Raw genomic sequence first — 13,358 nt, 5'->3', positions numbered from 1 at the left:
GAATTATTCTTATTTTTTATATTATTATTATTATTATTATCAATAATAATATTTTTTAATAATCAATTCATTATTTGACAAACTTTGTGAATATTTTAATGTAGTTTCAGAACAGGATCGAGGAGAGACTAATGTGATTATTTGAAGATGAAAAAAATAAAATAATAATAATAAAAATATATAAGTTTGTATCCCCTTTAGTCAGAAATATATGGAGGTTTGGTTTACGTGTTTTGTTTTGTAGACTTTGTTTACTTTCATAATCGTGGACAATCGTGCGATTTAACGCGATTAAGTATTAAGGACACAAAATAATGATGAAAAATTCAAATGACCAGTTACTGTATGCTGTATGTATATATATATATATATATATATATATATATATACACCCATACACATACATTATAAGGCATGTATGATCTTTACTACACACAAGCTGTAGTCCATTAAGAGTAAACAGATGTTAAAACACTTTGTCTGATCATTATTTATTTGGATATGTAATAATAAAGCTTGGTACATTTAGGATAGATTCTCAGCCCTAGAAACAGCCTCCATTTTATTTAGGTTCCAAAAAAAACTACTTAATCACGCTTCATCTTGATGAAAGGGAGATTTACGACAGTACCTGAAGGCAGCGTGTTGAGGTGACGCAGCTGACGTCAGCAGGGGGCGCTGCAGCTGGTCAGAGATAAAAGTTTCACAATAAGAGTTTCACAACCAACAACAACACTGGAAAAACAACACAACTCTTATGGATATAGATATAAATATAGATCTATATCTATCTATCTATCTATATATATATATCTTATTAAAGTATTCAAGTTTTATCATATATATATCATATCATATATATATATATTTCTCTTTATACATATATTCTCTCTCTCTCTATATATATATATATATGTACATATATATATGTACATATGTACATATATATATGTACATATATATATGTACATATATATATGTATATACATACACATCATCATCATCATCATCAGTCAAATAAAGAAAACTGGAAACTGAATTAGAAGAAAAAACATGTTTTATTAACTCGCTGCTGTTAGAAACCAACATGTTAACTCATTCAGTCAGTTCACACCTGTACAGTCAGATCACACCAATAGGGTCAGATCACACCTGTACAGTCAGATCACACCTGTAGGGTCAGTTCACACCTGTACAGTCAGATCACACCTGTAGGGTCAGATCACACCTGTAGGGTCAGATCACACCTATACAGTCAGATCACACCTGTAGGGTCAGATCACACCTGTAGGGTCAGTTCACACCTGTACAGTCAGATCACACCTGTAGGGTCAGATCACACCTGTAGGGTCAGATCACACCTGTACAGTCAGATCACACCTGTAGGGTCAGTTCACACCTGTACAGTCAGATCACACCTGTAGGGTCAGATCACACCTGTAGGGTCAGATCACACCTGTAGGGTCAGATCACACCTATACAGTCAGATCACACCTGTAGGGTCAGATCACACCTGTACAGTCAGATCACACCTGTAGGGTCAGATCACACCTGTACGGTTCACAGAGCAGTCGGTTGTTGGTTAATAAACTTATTGCAGGTGAATCTTTAGTGTTTTATTGTTAGAGATGTTTTAATTCATGTTTTACATTCACAATAACAGACGTACATTCTTCTCTATGATAAAACGTCGTGACGTCGTTGAGCTAAAGTGCTGTCGACTAATTATTGTCCCTTCGAGGCCACCGTACATACGATTCAGAACAATCAAGAGTCTTCAGGTTGTTTTTATGGGATTTGTCAGATCAACATTTTTACTAAAAAAATAAAAAAGAGCTCTTCTGTTATTGACATTCATTCATTCATCCGAGAGTCTGACGGCGCGTTCACACCGAGAGCGAAGACAACTTTTCATAATTACACACAAAGTCAACGCAGAGAGGCGAATGGAGGCAAATTCGTGCCGGGCGAAGTTGATGTCGTGTCGCGATGTTGGATCGCACCAGACTCCATTCAGAAAACAAGCGCTTTAAAAGTTGTCTGCTTGTCGTCATGGTAACAGACCTAACAAAGCATGAATTCAGACTTTTACTAATCAGCATCATTATGTCGTTATTTCTGCATCATTTTGATCCGTTTATTGATACGAAATCAGTTTATTTTGGGTTCATACCGCAGTAGACGTGGGGCTGCTAGATAGTCATACTCGCCGCCGGAAGACGGTATGAACCCAGACACCACGACGGCGTTTGGTTTTCTGACATATCTGGGACTTGTTGAGAAGTTGTTGGTATCCATGGAGACAAGCTCCTCCTCCTCCTCTACGGCACCTCACCGGCGCTCCAACTCGCGTGAGTAAACCGAGGCGAAAATTCGCTTTGCTCTTGGTGTGAATGCAACATGAAGGAAGACCTTTGACCTTTGACCCCTGACCTCCCTTTATTGTTAGTGTTACAGGAAGAGAAGCTTATTCTGCTGCCGTCTTCAGATTGTTTTTATACTTAACGTACATAGAGATGAGTATTATTTCAAAATAAAAGCCTGCCTTTCATTGACAGAATCACTAGAGAACCCGGCGATCGAGGATTTGATGTTTTGATATGTTGTCACGCCGCCATCTGGCGGCCTTTCATAACACCAGGTTATATATCGAAATGATGTTATTTATTAAACTGAATAAAATGTGTCAGACTTCACTAGACGCCACATCCTCCACACAGAACACCTGGCGGGTAATCAGGTGATCAATAACAGTGATGGCGTGTGATTTAGTGACATGCAGCGTGAATCATCAGAGGAACGCGCCGCCATGTCAACGGTCCACACAGATGATGTCGTTCTTCCAACATGGCGGCGCGTTGAATTTCATTTTTCACGTTACCGGTTCTCAGAGTACCGTTTGTCCCGAGGGGACAGTGAACACAGCACGGTGCGTTTGTGACAATAATCTGTGAGGATAAATCGAACCTCCTTCCTTCCTGGCGGCGGCGGCGCGGCGAGTCGCCTCACAGGAAGTTGGTTTTGAGCGTGATACTGGGGGAGGACTTGGCGGCGAGGTTGGCGCCGCTAGCTTTAGCATTCAGACTCTCCTGGTTTCCTTTGACGGCGGCTTCCAGACGAGACTTCAGGTGAGGAGACGACGCAATGAGAGACCTTAGGAAAGACACGGTTATTAAATACAGATTATTATTATAGATAATAAATTATTATAAACACGATAAGGACGTGTTTTAAGTGTTAATTCCGTCCGTTACCTGAAGACGGCGGAGTGCTGCGGGCCGAGGCGCATCAGGTCTTTGAGCGCCGCCTCGTGGAGCGAGCGGGATGCGGCGGGCGCCGAGCCCAGAGCATTTTCATCCAGGAGGAAGGAGATGAGGAGCGGCAACAAGACGGCAACCAGCTGAGGACCTGAAGGTCACAAAACATCACGTCTGTCTGTACTTTTCTGTGTTGTAGTGACAGGAAATGACATCACGCTTTAAAACCCTGAACTCCACGACCCGCTGGACGGCTGAGAGAAGAATCACCAGAATTACAACATTCATCACAGACAGGAACTGGAAAAACACTAATTATCATCGGATTTTCTAATTTCCGACGGTCTTTGAAGGAATCACGCAGTAACCAGATAATGACCTTTCATCAGAATCACTTTATTATTATATATACACGTCTGATGTTACATCACTAAAACCAGCGTTAGCACGATACGGTTAGAATATACGGTTAGAATAAACGGTTAGAATAAACGGTTAGAATATACGGTTAGAATAAACGGTTAGAATAAACGGTTAGAATAGACGGTTAGAATAAACGGTTAGAATATACGGTTAGAATATACGGTTGGAATATACAGTTAGAATAAACGGTTAGAATATACGGTTGGAATAAACGGTTAGAATAGACGGTTAGAATATACGGTTAGAATATACGGTTGGAATATACAGTTAGAATAAACGGTTAGAATATACGGTTGGAATAAACGGTTAGAATAGACGGTTAGAATATACGGTTAGAATATACGGTTGGAATATACAGTTAGAATAAACGGTTAGAATATACGGTTGGAATAAACGGTTAGAATAGACGGTTAGAATATACAGTTAGAATAAACGGTTAGAATATACGGTTGGAATATACAGTTAGAATAAACGGTTAGAATATACGGTTGGAATATACAGTTAGAATAAACGGTTAGAATATACGGTTGGAATAAACGGTTAGAATAGACGGTTAGAATATACGGTTGGAATATACGGTTGGAATATACAGTTAGAATAAACGGTTAGAATATACGGTTGGAATAAACGGTTAGAATAGACGGTTAGAATATACGGTTAGAATATACGGTTGGAATATACGGTTAGAATATACGGTTAGAATAAACGGTTGGAATATACGGTTAGAATATACGGTTAGAATAAACGGTTGGAATATACGGTTAGAATATATGGTTGGAATAAACGGTTAGAATAAACGGTTAGAATAGACGGTTAGAATAAACGGTTAGAATATACGGTTAGAATATACGGTTGGAATATACAGTTAGAATAAACGGTTAGAATATACGGTTGGAATAAACGGTTAGAATATACGGTTGGAATAAACGGTTAGAATAAACGGTTAGAATAAACGGTTAGAATATACGGTTAGAATATACGGTTAGAATATACGGTTAGAATATACGGTTAGAATATACGGTTAGAATATACGGTTGGAATATACGGTTGGAATAAACAGTTAGAATAAACGGTTAGAATATACGGTTAGAATAAACGGTTAGAATATACGGTTAGAATATACGGTTAGAATAAACGGTTAGAATATACGGTTGGAATAAACAGTTAGAATAAACGGTTAGAATAAACGGTTAGAATATACGGTTAGAATATACGGTTGGAATAAACAGTTAGAATAAACGGTTAGAATATACGGTTAGAATATACGGTTGGAATATACGGTTAGAATAAACGGTTAGAATATACGGTTAGAATATACGGTTAGAATATACGGTTGGAATATACAGTTAGAATAAACGGTTAGAATATACGGTTGGAATAAACGGTTAGAATAGACGGTTAGAATATACGGTTAGAATATACGGTTGGAATATACGGTTAGAATATACGGTTGGAATAAACGGTTAGAATAGACGGTTAGAATATACGGTTAGAATATACGGTTGGAATATACAGTTAGAATAAACGGTTAGAATATACGGTTGGAATAAACGGTTAGAATAGACGGTTAGAATATACGGTTGGAATATACGGTTAGAATATACGGTTGGAATATACAGTTAGAATAAACGGTTAGAATATACGGTTGGAATAAACGGTTAGAATAGACGGTTAGAATATACGGTTAGAATATACGGTTGGAATATACAGTTAGAATAAACGGTTAGAATATACGGTTGGAATAAACGGTTAGAATAGACGGTTAGAATATACGGTTGGAATATACGGTTAGAATATACGGTTGGAATATACAGTTAGAATAAACGGTTAGAATATACGGTTGGAATAAACGGTTAGAATAGACGGTTAGAATATACGGTTAGAATATACGGTTGGAATATACGGTTAGAATATACGGTTAGAATAAACGGTTGGAATATACGGTTAGAATATACGGTTAGAATAAACGGTTGGAATATACGGTTAGAATATATGGTTGGAATAAACGGTTAGAATAAACGGTTAGAATATACGGTTAGAATATACGGTTGGAATATACAGTTAGAATAAACGGTTAGAATATACGGTTGGAATAAACGGTTAGAATATACGGTTGGAATAAACGGTTAGAATATACGGTTAGAATATACGGTTAGAATATACGGTTAGAATATACGGTTAGAATATACGGTTGGAATATACGGTTGGAATATACGGTTGGAATAAACAGTTAGAATATACGGTTAGAATATACGGTTAGAATAAACGGTTAGAATATACGGTTGGAATAAACAGTTAGAATAAACGGTTAGAATAAACGGTTAGAATATACGGTTAGAATATACGGTTGGAATAAACAGTTAGAATAAACGGTTAGAATATACGGTTAGAATATACGGTTGGAATATACGGTTAGAATAAACGGTTAGAATATACGGTTAGAATATACGGTTAGAATATACGGTTAGAATAAACGGTTAGAATATACGGTTGGAATAAACAGTTAGAATAAACGGTTAGAATAAACGGTTAGAATAAACGGTTAGAATATACGGTTAGAATATACGGTTAGAATAAACGGTTAGAATATACGGTTAGAATATACGGTTGGAATAAACAGAATAAACGGTTAGAATATACGGTTGGAATATACGGTTAGAATATACGGTTGGAATATACGGTTAGAATAAACAGTTAGAATAAACGGTTAGAATATACGGTTAGAATATACGGTTAGAATATACGGTTGGAATATACGGTTGGAATATACGGTTAGAATATACGGTTAGAATATACGGGTTAGAATATACGGTTGGAATATACGGTTAGAATATACGGTTGGAATATACGGTTGGAATAAACAGTTAGAATAAACGGTTAGAATATACGGTTAGAATATACGGTTAGAATATACGGTTGGAATATACGGTTGGAATATACGGTTAGAATATACGGTTAGAATATACGGGTTAGAATATACGGTTGGAATATACGGTTGGAATATACGGTTAGAATATACGGTTAGAATATACGGTTAGAATAAACGGTTGGAATATACGGTTAGAATATATGGTTAGAATATACGGTTAGAATATACGGTTGGAATATACGGTTAGAATATACGGTTAGAATAAACGGTTGGAATATACGGTTAGAATATATGGTTGGAATATACGGTTAGAATATACGGTTAGAATAGCGTTGAATGTAATTTCTTTTGATTTGATTTTAATTTCAGTTTTTTAGAAAGGATTGTTTTGTATTTACTTAATATTTATATACATATATTAATTAAAATTTTTATATATTTAGTTTTTTATATTTAATTTTAGTTTTTATATATTTATTTTTTATATATTTATTTTTATTTTTTTATATTTATTTTTAATTTTTCTATATTTATTTTTCTACATTTAATTTTAGTTTTTACATATTTATTTTAGCTTTTATGTTTGGTTTTAATTTTTCTATATTTAGTTTTCTATATTTTATTTTATTTTTCAGATGTTTATTTTTAGTTTTTATGTATTTAGTTTTATATATTTATTTTTAGTTTTTATATATTTAGTTTTCTATATTTAATTTAGTTTTTCTATATTTAGTTTTATTTATACACTGGGGACGGATATTGATGTTTAAAAGACATGGAAAAGTGCATTTTGCAGAATAGGTGACCTTTAATGTGATGGATTTTGCGGAGGTCTGTAGCGTCTCAGGTTTAAAGCGAGAGTGAAGATGCTGGTCTGGTATCATCTGAAACTAGACTAGAGTTAGTGGTGGACTAGAGGGTTAACGTAGTGGACTCACGCTGGGTCTGGTCTGCAGCCTGGACCAGAGCCTCCATGGCCCGGACTCCCTCCAGAACTCCCAGCAGCTCCTCCGGACTCTGAGGACGACTCCTCTCCACCTTCTGAGGAGGAATCGCATCATCACACAGTCACGATGACATCATCTGATCAACACGTTAACGCATCGTCACACAGTCACGATGACATCATCTGATCAACACGTTAACGCATCGTCACACAGTCACGATGACATCATCTGATCAACACGTTAACGCATCGTCACACAGTCACGATGACATCATCTGATCAACACGTTAACGTATCGTCACACAGTCACGATGACATCATCTGATCAACACGTTAACGTATCGTCACACAGTCACGATGACATCATCTGATCAACACGTTAACGTATCGTCACACAGTCACGATGACATCATCTGATCAACACGTTAACGTATCGTCACACAGTCACGATGACATCATCTGATCAACACGTTAACGCATCGTCACACAGTCACGATGACATCATCTGATCAACACGTTAACGTATCGTCACACAGTCACGATGACATCATCTGATCAACACGTTAACGCATCGTCACACAGTCACGATGACATCATCTGATCAACATGTTAACGTATCGTCACACAGTCACGATGACATCATCTGATCAACATGTTAACGCATCGTCACACAGTCACGATGACATCATCTGATCAACATGTTAACGTATCGTCACACAGTCACGATGACATCATCTGATCAACACGTTAACGCATCATCACACAGTCACGATGACATCATCTGATCAACACGTTAACGCCGCTCATCATCCCTTTAATATCGTTTATATTGATTAGACAATAAGTCACGTCTTTCCTCCAGACTGAACTGAAGACAAACTAAATAAAGATCTTTATCTTTTCCCACAAGAGGTTCACATCTTTCTGTGATATCTGTCCTCACGATGAAACATGACCAGACAGACGACAGCAGACTCTTCTATCGGTACCTGGAGGAATCCAACCAGCGGCGGTCCGAGCGCCTGGATGTACGGCACGGCCACGGCGGGCTGAGCCTGAAACACCGACGTCAGCAGCTGATAACATCGACTCACAACCTGCAGCAGAGAGACCAGCTTTAATTATTATCATCATTATTATTATTATTATTATTATCATTATCATTATTATTATTATTATTATTATTATTAATAATAATAATAATAATAATAATAATTAGTTTGGATCTACTGAGAGAAGTGGGGTTGTGTGTTTCCTCAACCTGCTCTGGGAGGTTAAATTAGTGTTTTTGCGAATGGAGTCTGGTGGCTTTAAAGAGAGCGATAACGGCGACGGCGAGGTGAAGCGTCTGTGGACGGCGAGGTGAAGCGTCTGTGGACGGGAGCATCACTATCAGTTTAAGTGTACGATATAGTTAGAATATTTCCACCGCTTCACCTCGCCGTCAGACCCCGATATGACGGAGAACATATATCGTTATATCGCTCTCTTCAAAGACACCAGACTCCATTCACTAAACCAGTCACCTTCAGGAAAAGGTTTAGAAGGACCTGAAGGGAAAATAAAGTTTGACCAGAATGTGAATAAATCAGGAACCCCGGAGATACAGGAGGATATCAAAACCTCTGGTTTGCATCATCTCATGACTGTCTACACTACCCTGTCTCCTCTGTCCCCGTCTCCTTTGTCTCTGTCTCCGTCTCTGTCTCTGTCTCCTCTGTCTCCGTCTCCTCTGTCTCTGTCTCCGTCTCCTCTGTCTCTGTCTCCGTCTCCTCTGTCTCCGTCTCCTCTGTGTCTGTCTCATCTGTCTCTTCTGTCTTTGTCTCCTCTGTCTCTGTCTCCTCTGTCTCCTTTGTGTCTGTCTCCTCTGTCTCTGTCTCCTCTGTCTCCTTTGTGTCTGTCTCCTCTGTCTCTTCTGTCTCTGTCTCTGTCTCTGTCTCCTCTGTCTCTGTCTCCTCTGTCTCTTCTGTCTCTGTCTCTGTCTCTGTCTCCTCTGTCTCTGTCTCCTCTGTCTCTTCTGTCTCTGTCTCTGTCTCTGTCTCCTCTGTCTCTGTCTCCTCTGTCTCTTCTGTCTTTGTCTCCTCTGTCTCTCTGTCTCCTCTGTCTCTGTCTCTGTCTCTATCTCTGTCTCTGTCTCTGTCTCTGTCTCTCTCTGGTACTGACCAGCGGGTCTTTGGCGTCCATGCTGGCGGTGAAGCGCTGCAGACAGAGCGTGTGCAGCGGCTCCACGGTGCAGACGTCCGGACCAGCAGACAGCAGGAAGACGGTCAGAGCTGTGAGCAGGCTGACCTGGTCCACAACGCCGTCTCCTGAAGACACAGAACCACCAATCAGAAGGCTCTATTCAGTTTCTATCGGACTAACACTGAGTCAGTCTGTGTGGCGTCCCGCTGGCTGGACGTGTGAAGACAAGTAAAGTAGATAAAGTAGATGCAGCGTACCGGCGTCCCAGAGGCCCAGCAGGGTGTTCAGAGCTGATCTCAGCAGCAGCTTCCAGGCTCCTCGACTCTTCTCCTGCCGGCTCATCGGAGACGTCACCACGGACTTCAGCGCCTGAAGAGCCGCCTGGATCACCGCGCCCAGACCGGCTCCGCCCACTGAGCCCGCCGCCGCCACCGCCGGGGCACCTGGGAGAAAGAAAGAAAAGACGTGCTGACGTGTCGATAAAACAGAATGTTACGGTCAATCGACCCGATCCGGTCCTCTCTTCAGAAAACAAGATATGAACGTATTACAAAACCTTGACGTGTGTTACCAGTGTGTGTGTTTGTGTGTGTGTGTGTGTGTTACCAGTGTGTGTGTGTGTGTGTGTTTGTGTGTGTGTGTGTGTGTGTGTGTGTGTGTGTGTGTGTGTTACCTGTGTGTGTGTGTGTGTGTGTGTGTGTGTGTTACCTGTGTGTGTGTGTGTGTGTGTGTGTGTGTGTGTGTGTGTGTGTGTGTGTGACCTGTGTGTGTTACCTGTGTGTGTGTGTGTGTGTTACCTGTGTGTGTGTGTGTGTGTGTGTGTGTGTGTGTTACCTGTGTGTGTGTGTGTGTGTGTGTGTGTGTGTGTGTGTGTGTTACCTGTGTCTGTGTGTGTGTGTTCGTGTGTGTGTGTGTGTGTGTGTGTGTGTGTGTGACCTGTGTGTGTTACCTGTGTGTGTGTGTGTGTGTGTGTTACCTGTGTGTGTGTGTGTGTGTGTGTTACCTGTGTGTGTGTGTGTGTGTGTGTGTGTGTGACCTGTGTGTGTTACCTGTGTGTGTGTGTGTGTGGTACCTGTGTGTGTGTGTGTGTGTGTGTATGTGTGTGTTACCTGTGTGTGTGCTGGGCTGCTGCAGCAGCTCTCTGAGGACTCCCAGCAGCAGGTAGAGGACGGTGGGGAGGATGGACACGCTGCCTGCAGGAGGAACAGCCGGGTTCATCAGGAAACTGATGCTAACAATAGTGTTAGCATGTTAGCATGTGAAGGTGTGTGTTGTTGTGCTCACCTTCGGGGGAGCAGACAGACGGCAGCTCAGAGAGAACACTCAGAGCGGACGCCACCAGCTGACAGTCGCTGTCAGTCAAACTCCACACTGAACCACCAGCACCTGAACACACACACACACGCGCACGCACACACGCACGCACACACGCACGCACACACGCACACACACACACACACACACATTAATAATAATAAATGTTAATAACTCTTCATCATAAAGGACTTCCTCCTCCTCCTCTCCTCTCCTCATCCTCTTCCTCCTCCTCCCTCATCTAACTCCTCCTCCTCTTCCTCTAATCCTCCTCCCTCTTCCTCATCTAACTCCTCCTCTCCTCCTCCTCCTCTCCTCTCTTCTTCCTCTTCTTCTTCTTCCTCCTCTCCTCCTCCTCCTCTTCCTCTAATCCTCCTCCCTCTTCCTCATCTAACTCCTCCTCTCCTCCTCCTCCTCTTCCTCCTCTTCCTCTAATCCTCCTCCCTCTTCCTCATCTAACTCCTCCTCTCCTCCTCCTCCTCTCCTCTCTTCTTCCTCTTCCTCCTCCTCTCCTCCTCCTCCTTCTCTTCCTCCTCCTCCTCCTCCTCCTCCTCCCTCTTCCTCATCTAACTCCTCCTCTCCTCCTCCTCCTCTTCCTCCTCTTCCTCCTCCCTCTTCCTCATCTAACTCCTCCTCTCCTCCTCCTCCTCTCCTCTCTTCTTCCTCTTCTTCCTCCTCCTCCTCCTCTCTCCTCCTCCTCCTCCTCACTCCTCCTCTCTCCTCTTCCTCTCCTCCTCTCCTCCTCCTCCTCCTCCTCCTCCCTCCTCCTCCTCCTCCTCTCTCCTCCTCTCTCCTCCTCCCTCCTCCTCTCTCCTCCTCCTCCTCCTCCTACCAGTAGGACTGGTTCCGGCCAGTTTTGGGCTGAGCTGTGGAAGTTTCCGGACCAGAACACAGAGGCACAGCTCCAGCGCTCCGAACACCAGCGAGCGCCCGGGGATCAAGCCGCCGGTGTCCCGTCCCTCGCCGAACTCCGGCAGCGTCTCCTTCTCCGCGGCGCCGTCGTCCACTGAGGGACGATAAAGGTTTTAATAAACAGTTTGAGTTTACGGAAGAGGGTCTAACGGTGAGAGCGTGTTCACCTTCGGCGCTGTGGCGTTTCTCCCTGACCAGCTCCTGAGCCGCCGTCACGATCTGACGCAGTAACTCCAACACGGCGAGCTGAACGGACGCCGACTCTCTGGTCACCATCAGCCGGTGGAGGACGCTGAGCAGCTCCACGCTCAGAGCCTGCAGACACACAGAGAGAGACTAGAGTCTAGTCTGGGATCTGGTCTGAGCCCTGGTCTGGATTCAGGTCCAGCTGAGTCTCACCTGGTCGTTTCCGATCTTAGCTCGCGGCCAGGACACGTCCAGCAGCGCCTGCAGAGCTCGCAGACAGGAAGTGATGTTCTCCATCTGGTCGTCAGAGTGCGGCGAACAGAGGAACTCCACGCTGATCCCTGACGGAGGAACACGGGACCGACACAACCAAACTCAATACAGAAAACACACGATTTCACTGGATGAATACTGAAGCTGCTGTCTGCTGGTTCTGACCCGGTATGAGACTAAGAGGCTGCTGGTTCTGACCCAGTATGAGACTAAGATGCTGCTGGTTCTGACCCAGTATGAGACTAAAAGACTGCTGTCTGCTGGTTCTGACCCAGTATGAGACTAAAAGACTGCTGTCTGCTGTGTCTGACCCAGTATGAGACTAAGAGGCTGCTGTCTGCTGGTTCTGACCAAGTATGAGACTAAGAGGCTGCTGGTTCTGACCCAGTATGAGACTAAGAGGCTGCTGGTTCTGACCCAGTATGAGACTAAAAAGCTGCTGTCTGCTGGTTCTGACCCAGTATGAGACTAAAAAGCTGCTGTCTGCTGGTTCTGACCCAGTATGAGACTAAGAGGCTGCTGGTTCTGACCCAATATGAGACTAAGAGGCTGCTGTCTGCTGTGTCTGACCCAGTATGAGACTAAAAGGCTGCTGGTTCTGACCCAGTATGAGACTAAGAGGCTGCTGTCTGCTGGTTCTGACCCAGTATGAGACTAAGAGAATGCTGTCTGCTGTGTCTGACCCAGTATGAGACTAAGAGGCTGCTGGTTCTGACCCAGTATGAGATTAAGAGGCTGCTGGTTCTGACCCAGTATGAGACTAAGAGGCTGCTGGTTCTGACCCAGTATGAGATTAAGAGGCTGCTGGTTCTGACCCAGTATGAGACTAAGAGGCTGCTGGTTCTGACCCAGTATGAGACTAAGAGGCTGCTGGTTCTGACCCAGTATGAGATTAAGAGGCTGCTGGTTCTGACCCAGTATGAGACTAAGAGGCTGCTGGTTCTGACCCAGTATGAGACTAAGAGGCTGCTGGTTCTGACCCAGTATGAGGTGC

The 13,358-nt window shown here is 42.5% G+C and overlaps 1 protein-coding gene across 1 annotated transcript in view; it reads right to left on the bottom strand.

Annotated features, from left to right (window-relative positions):
* Positions 1-1,039: 1,039 nt before the first annotated feature.
* The window catches only part of heatr5a (HEAT repeat containing 5a), a 28,097-nt gene continuing 15,778 nt past the window's right edge, over positions 1,040-13,358 (bottom strand). Inside the window, exons 28-39 of the mRNA XM_074661720.1 lie at positions 13,345-13,356; positions 12,305-12,432; positions 12,073-12,220; positions 11,826-11,999; positions 10,964-11,065; positions 10,789-10,872; positions 9,937-10,122; positions 9,659-9,804; positions 8,485-8,592; positions 7,488-7,590; positions 3,255-3,408; positions 1,040-3,153 (exon numbers count right to left, since the gene is read on the bottom strand). Coding sequence (XP_074517821.1) covers positions 3,006-3,153; positions 3,255-3,408; positions 7,488-7,590; positions 8,485-8,592; positions 9,659-9,804; positions 9,937-10,122; positions 10,789-10,872; positions 10,964-11,065; positions 11,826-11,999; positions 12,073-12,220; positions 12,305-12,432; positions 13,345-13,356 — 1,493 coding nt within the window. The 3' untranslated portion in view covers positions 1,040-3,005. The remainder of the gene's footprint in view (positions 3,154-3,254; positions 3,409-7,487; positions 7,591-8,484; positions 8,593-9,658; positions 9,805-9,936; positions 10,123-10,788; positions 10,873-10,963; positions 11,066-11,825; positions 12,000-12,072; positions 12,221-12,304; positions 12,433-13,344; positions 13,357-13,358) is intronic.

This window comes from Sebastes fasciatus, chromosome 15 (genome assembly GCF_043250625.1).
Source record: "Sebastes fasciatus isolate fSebFas1 chromosome 15, fSebFas1.pri, whole genome shotgun sequence".
NCBI classification, from domain to species: Eukaryota; Metazoa; Chordata; class Actinopteri; order Perciformes; family Sebastidae; genus Sebastes; species Sebastes fasciatus.
This window is presented reverse-complemented; position numbering and strand designations above follow the sequence as displayed.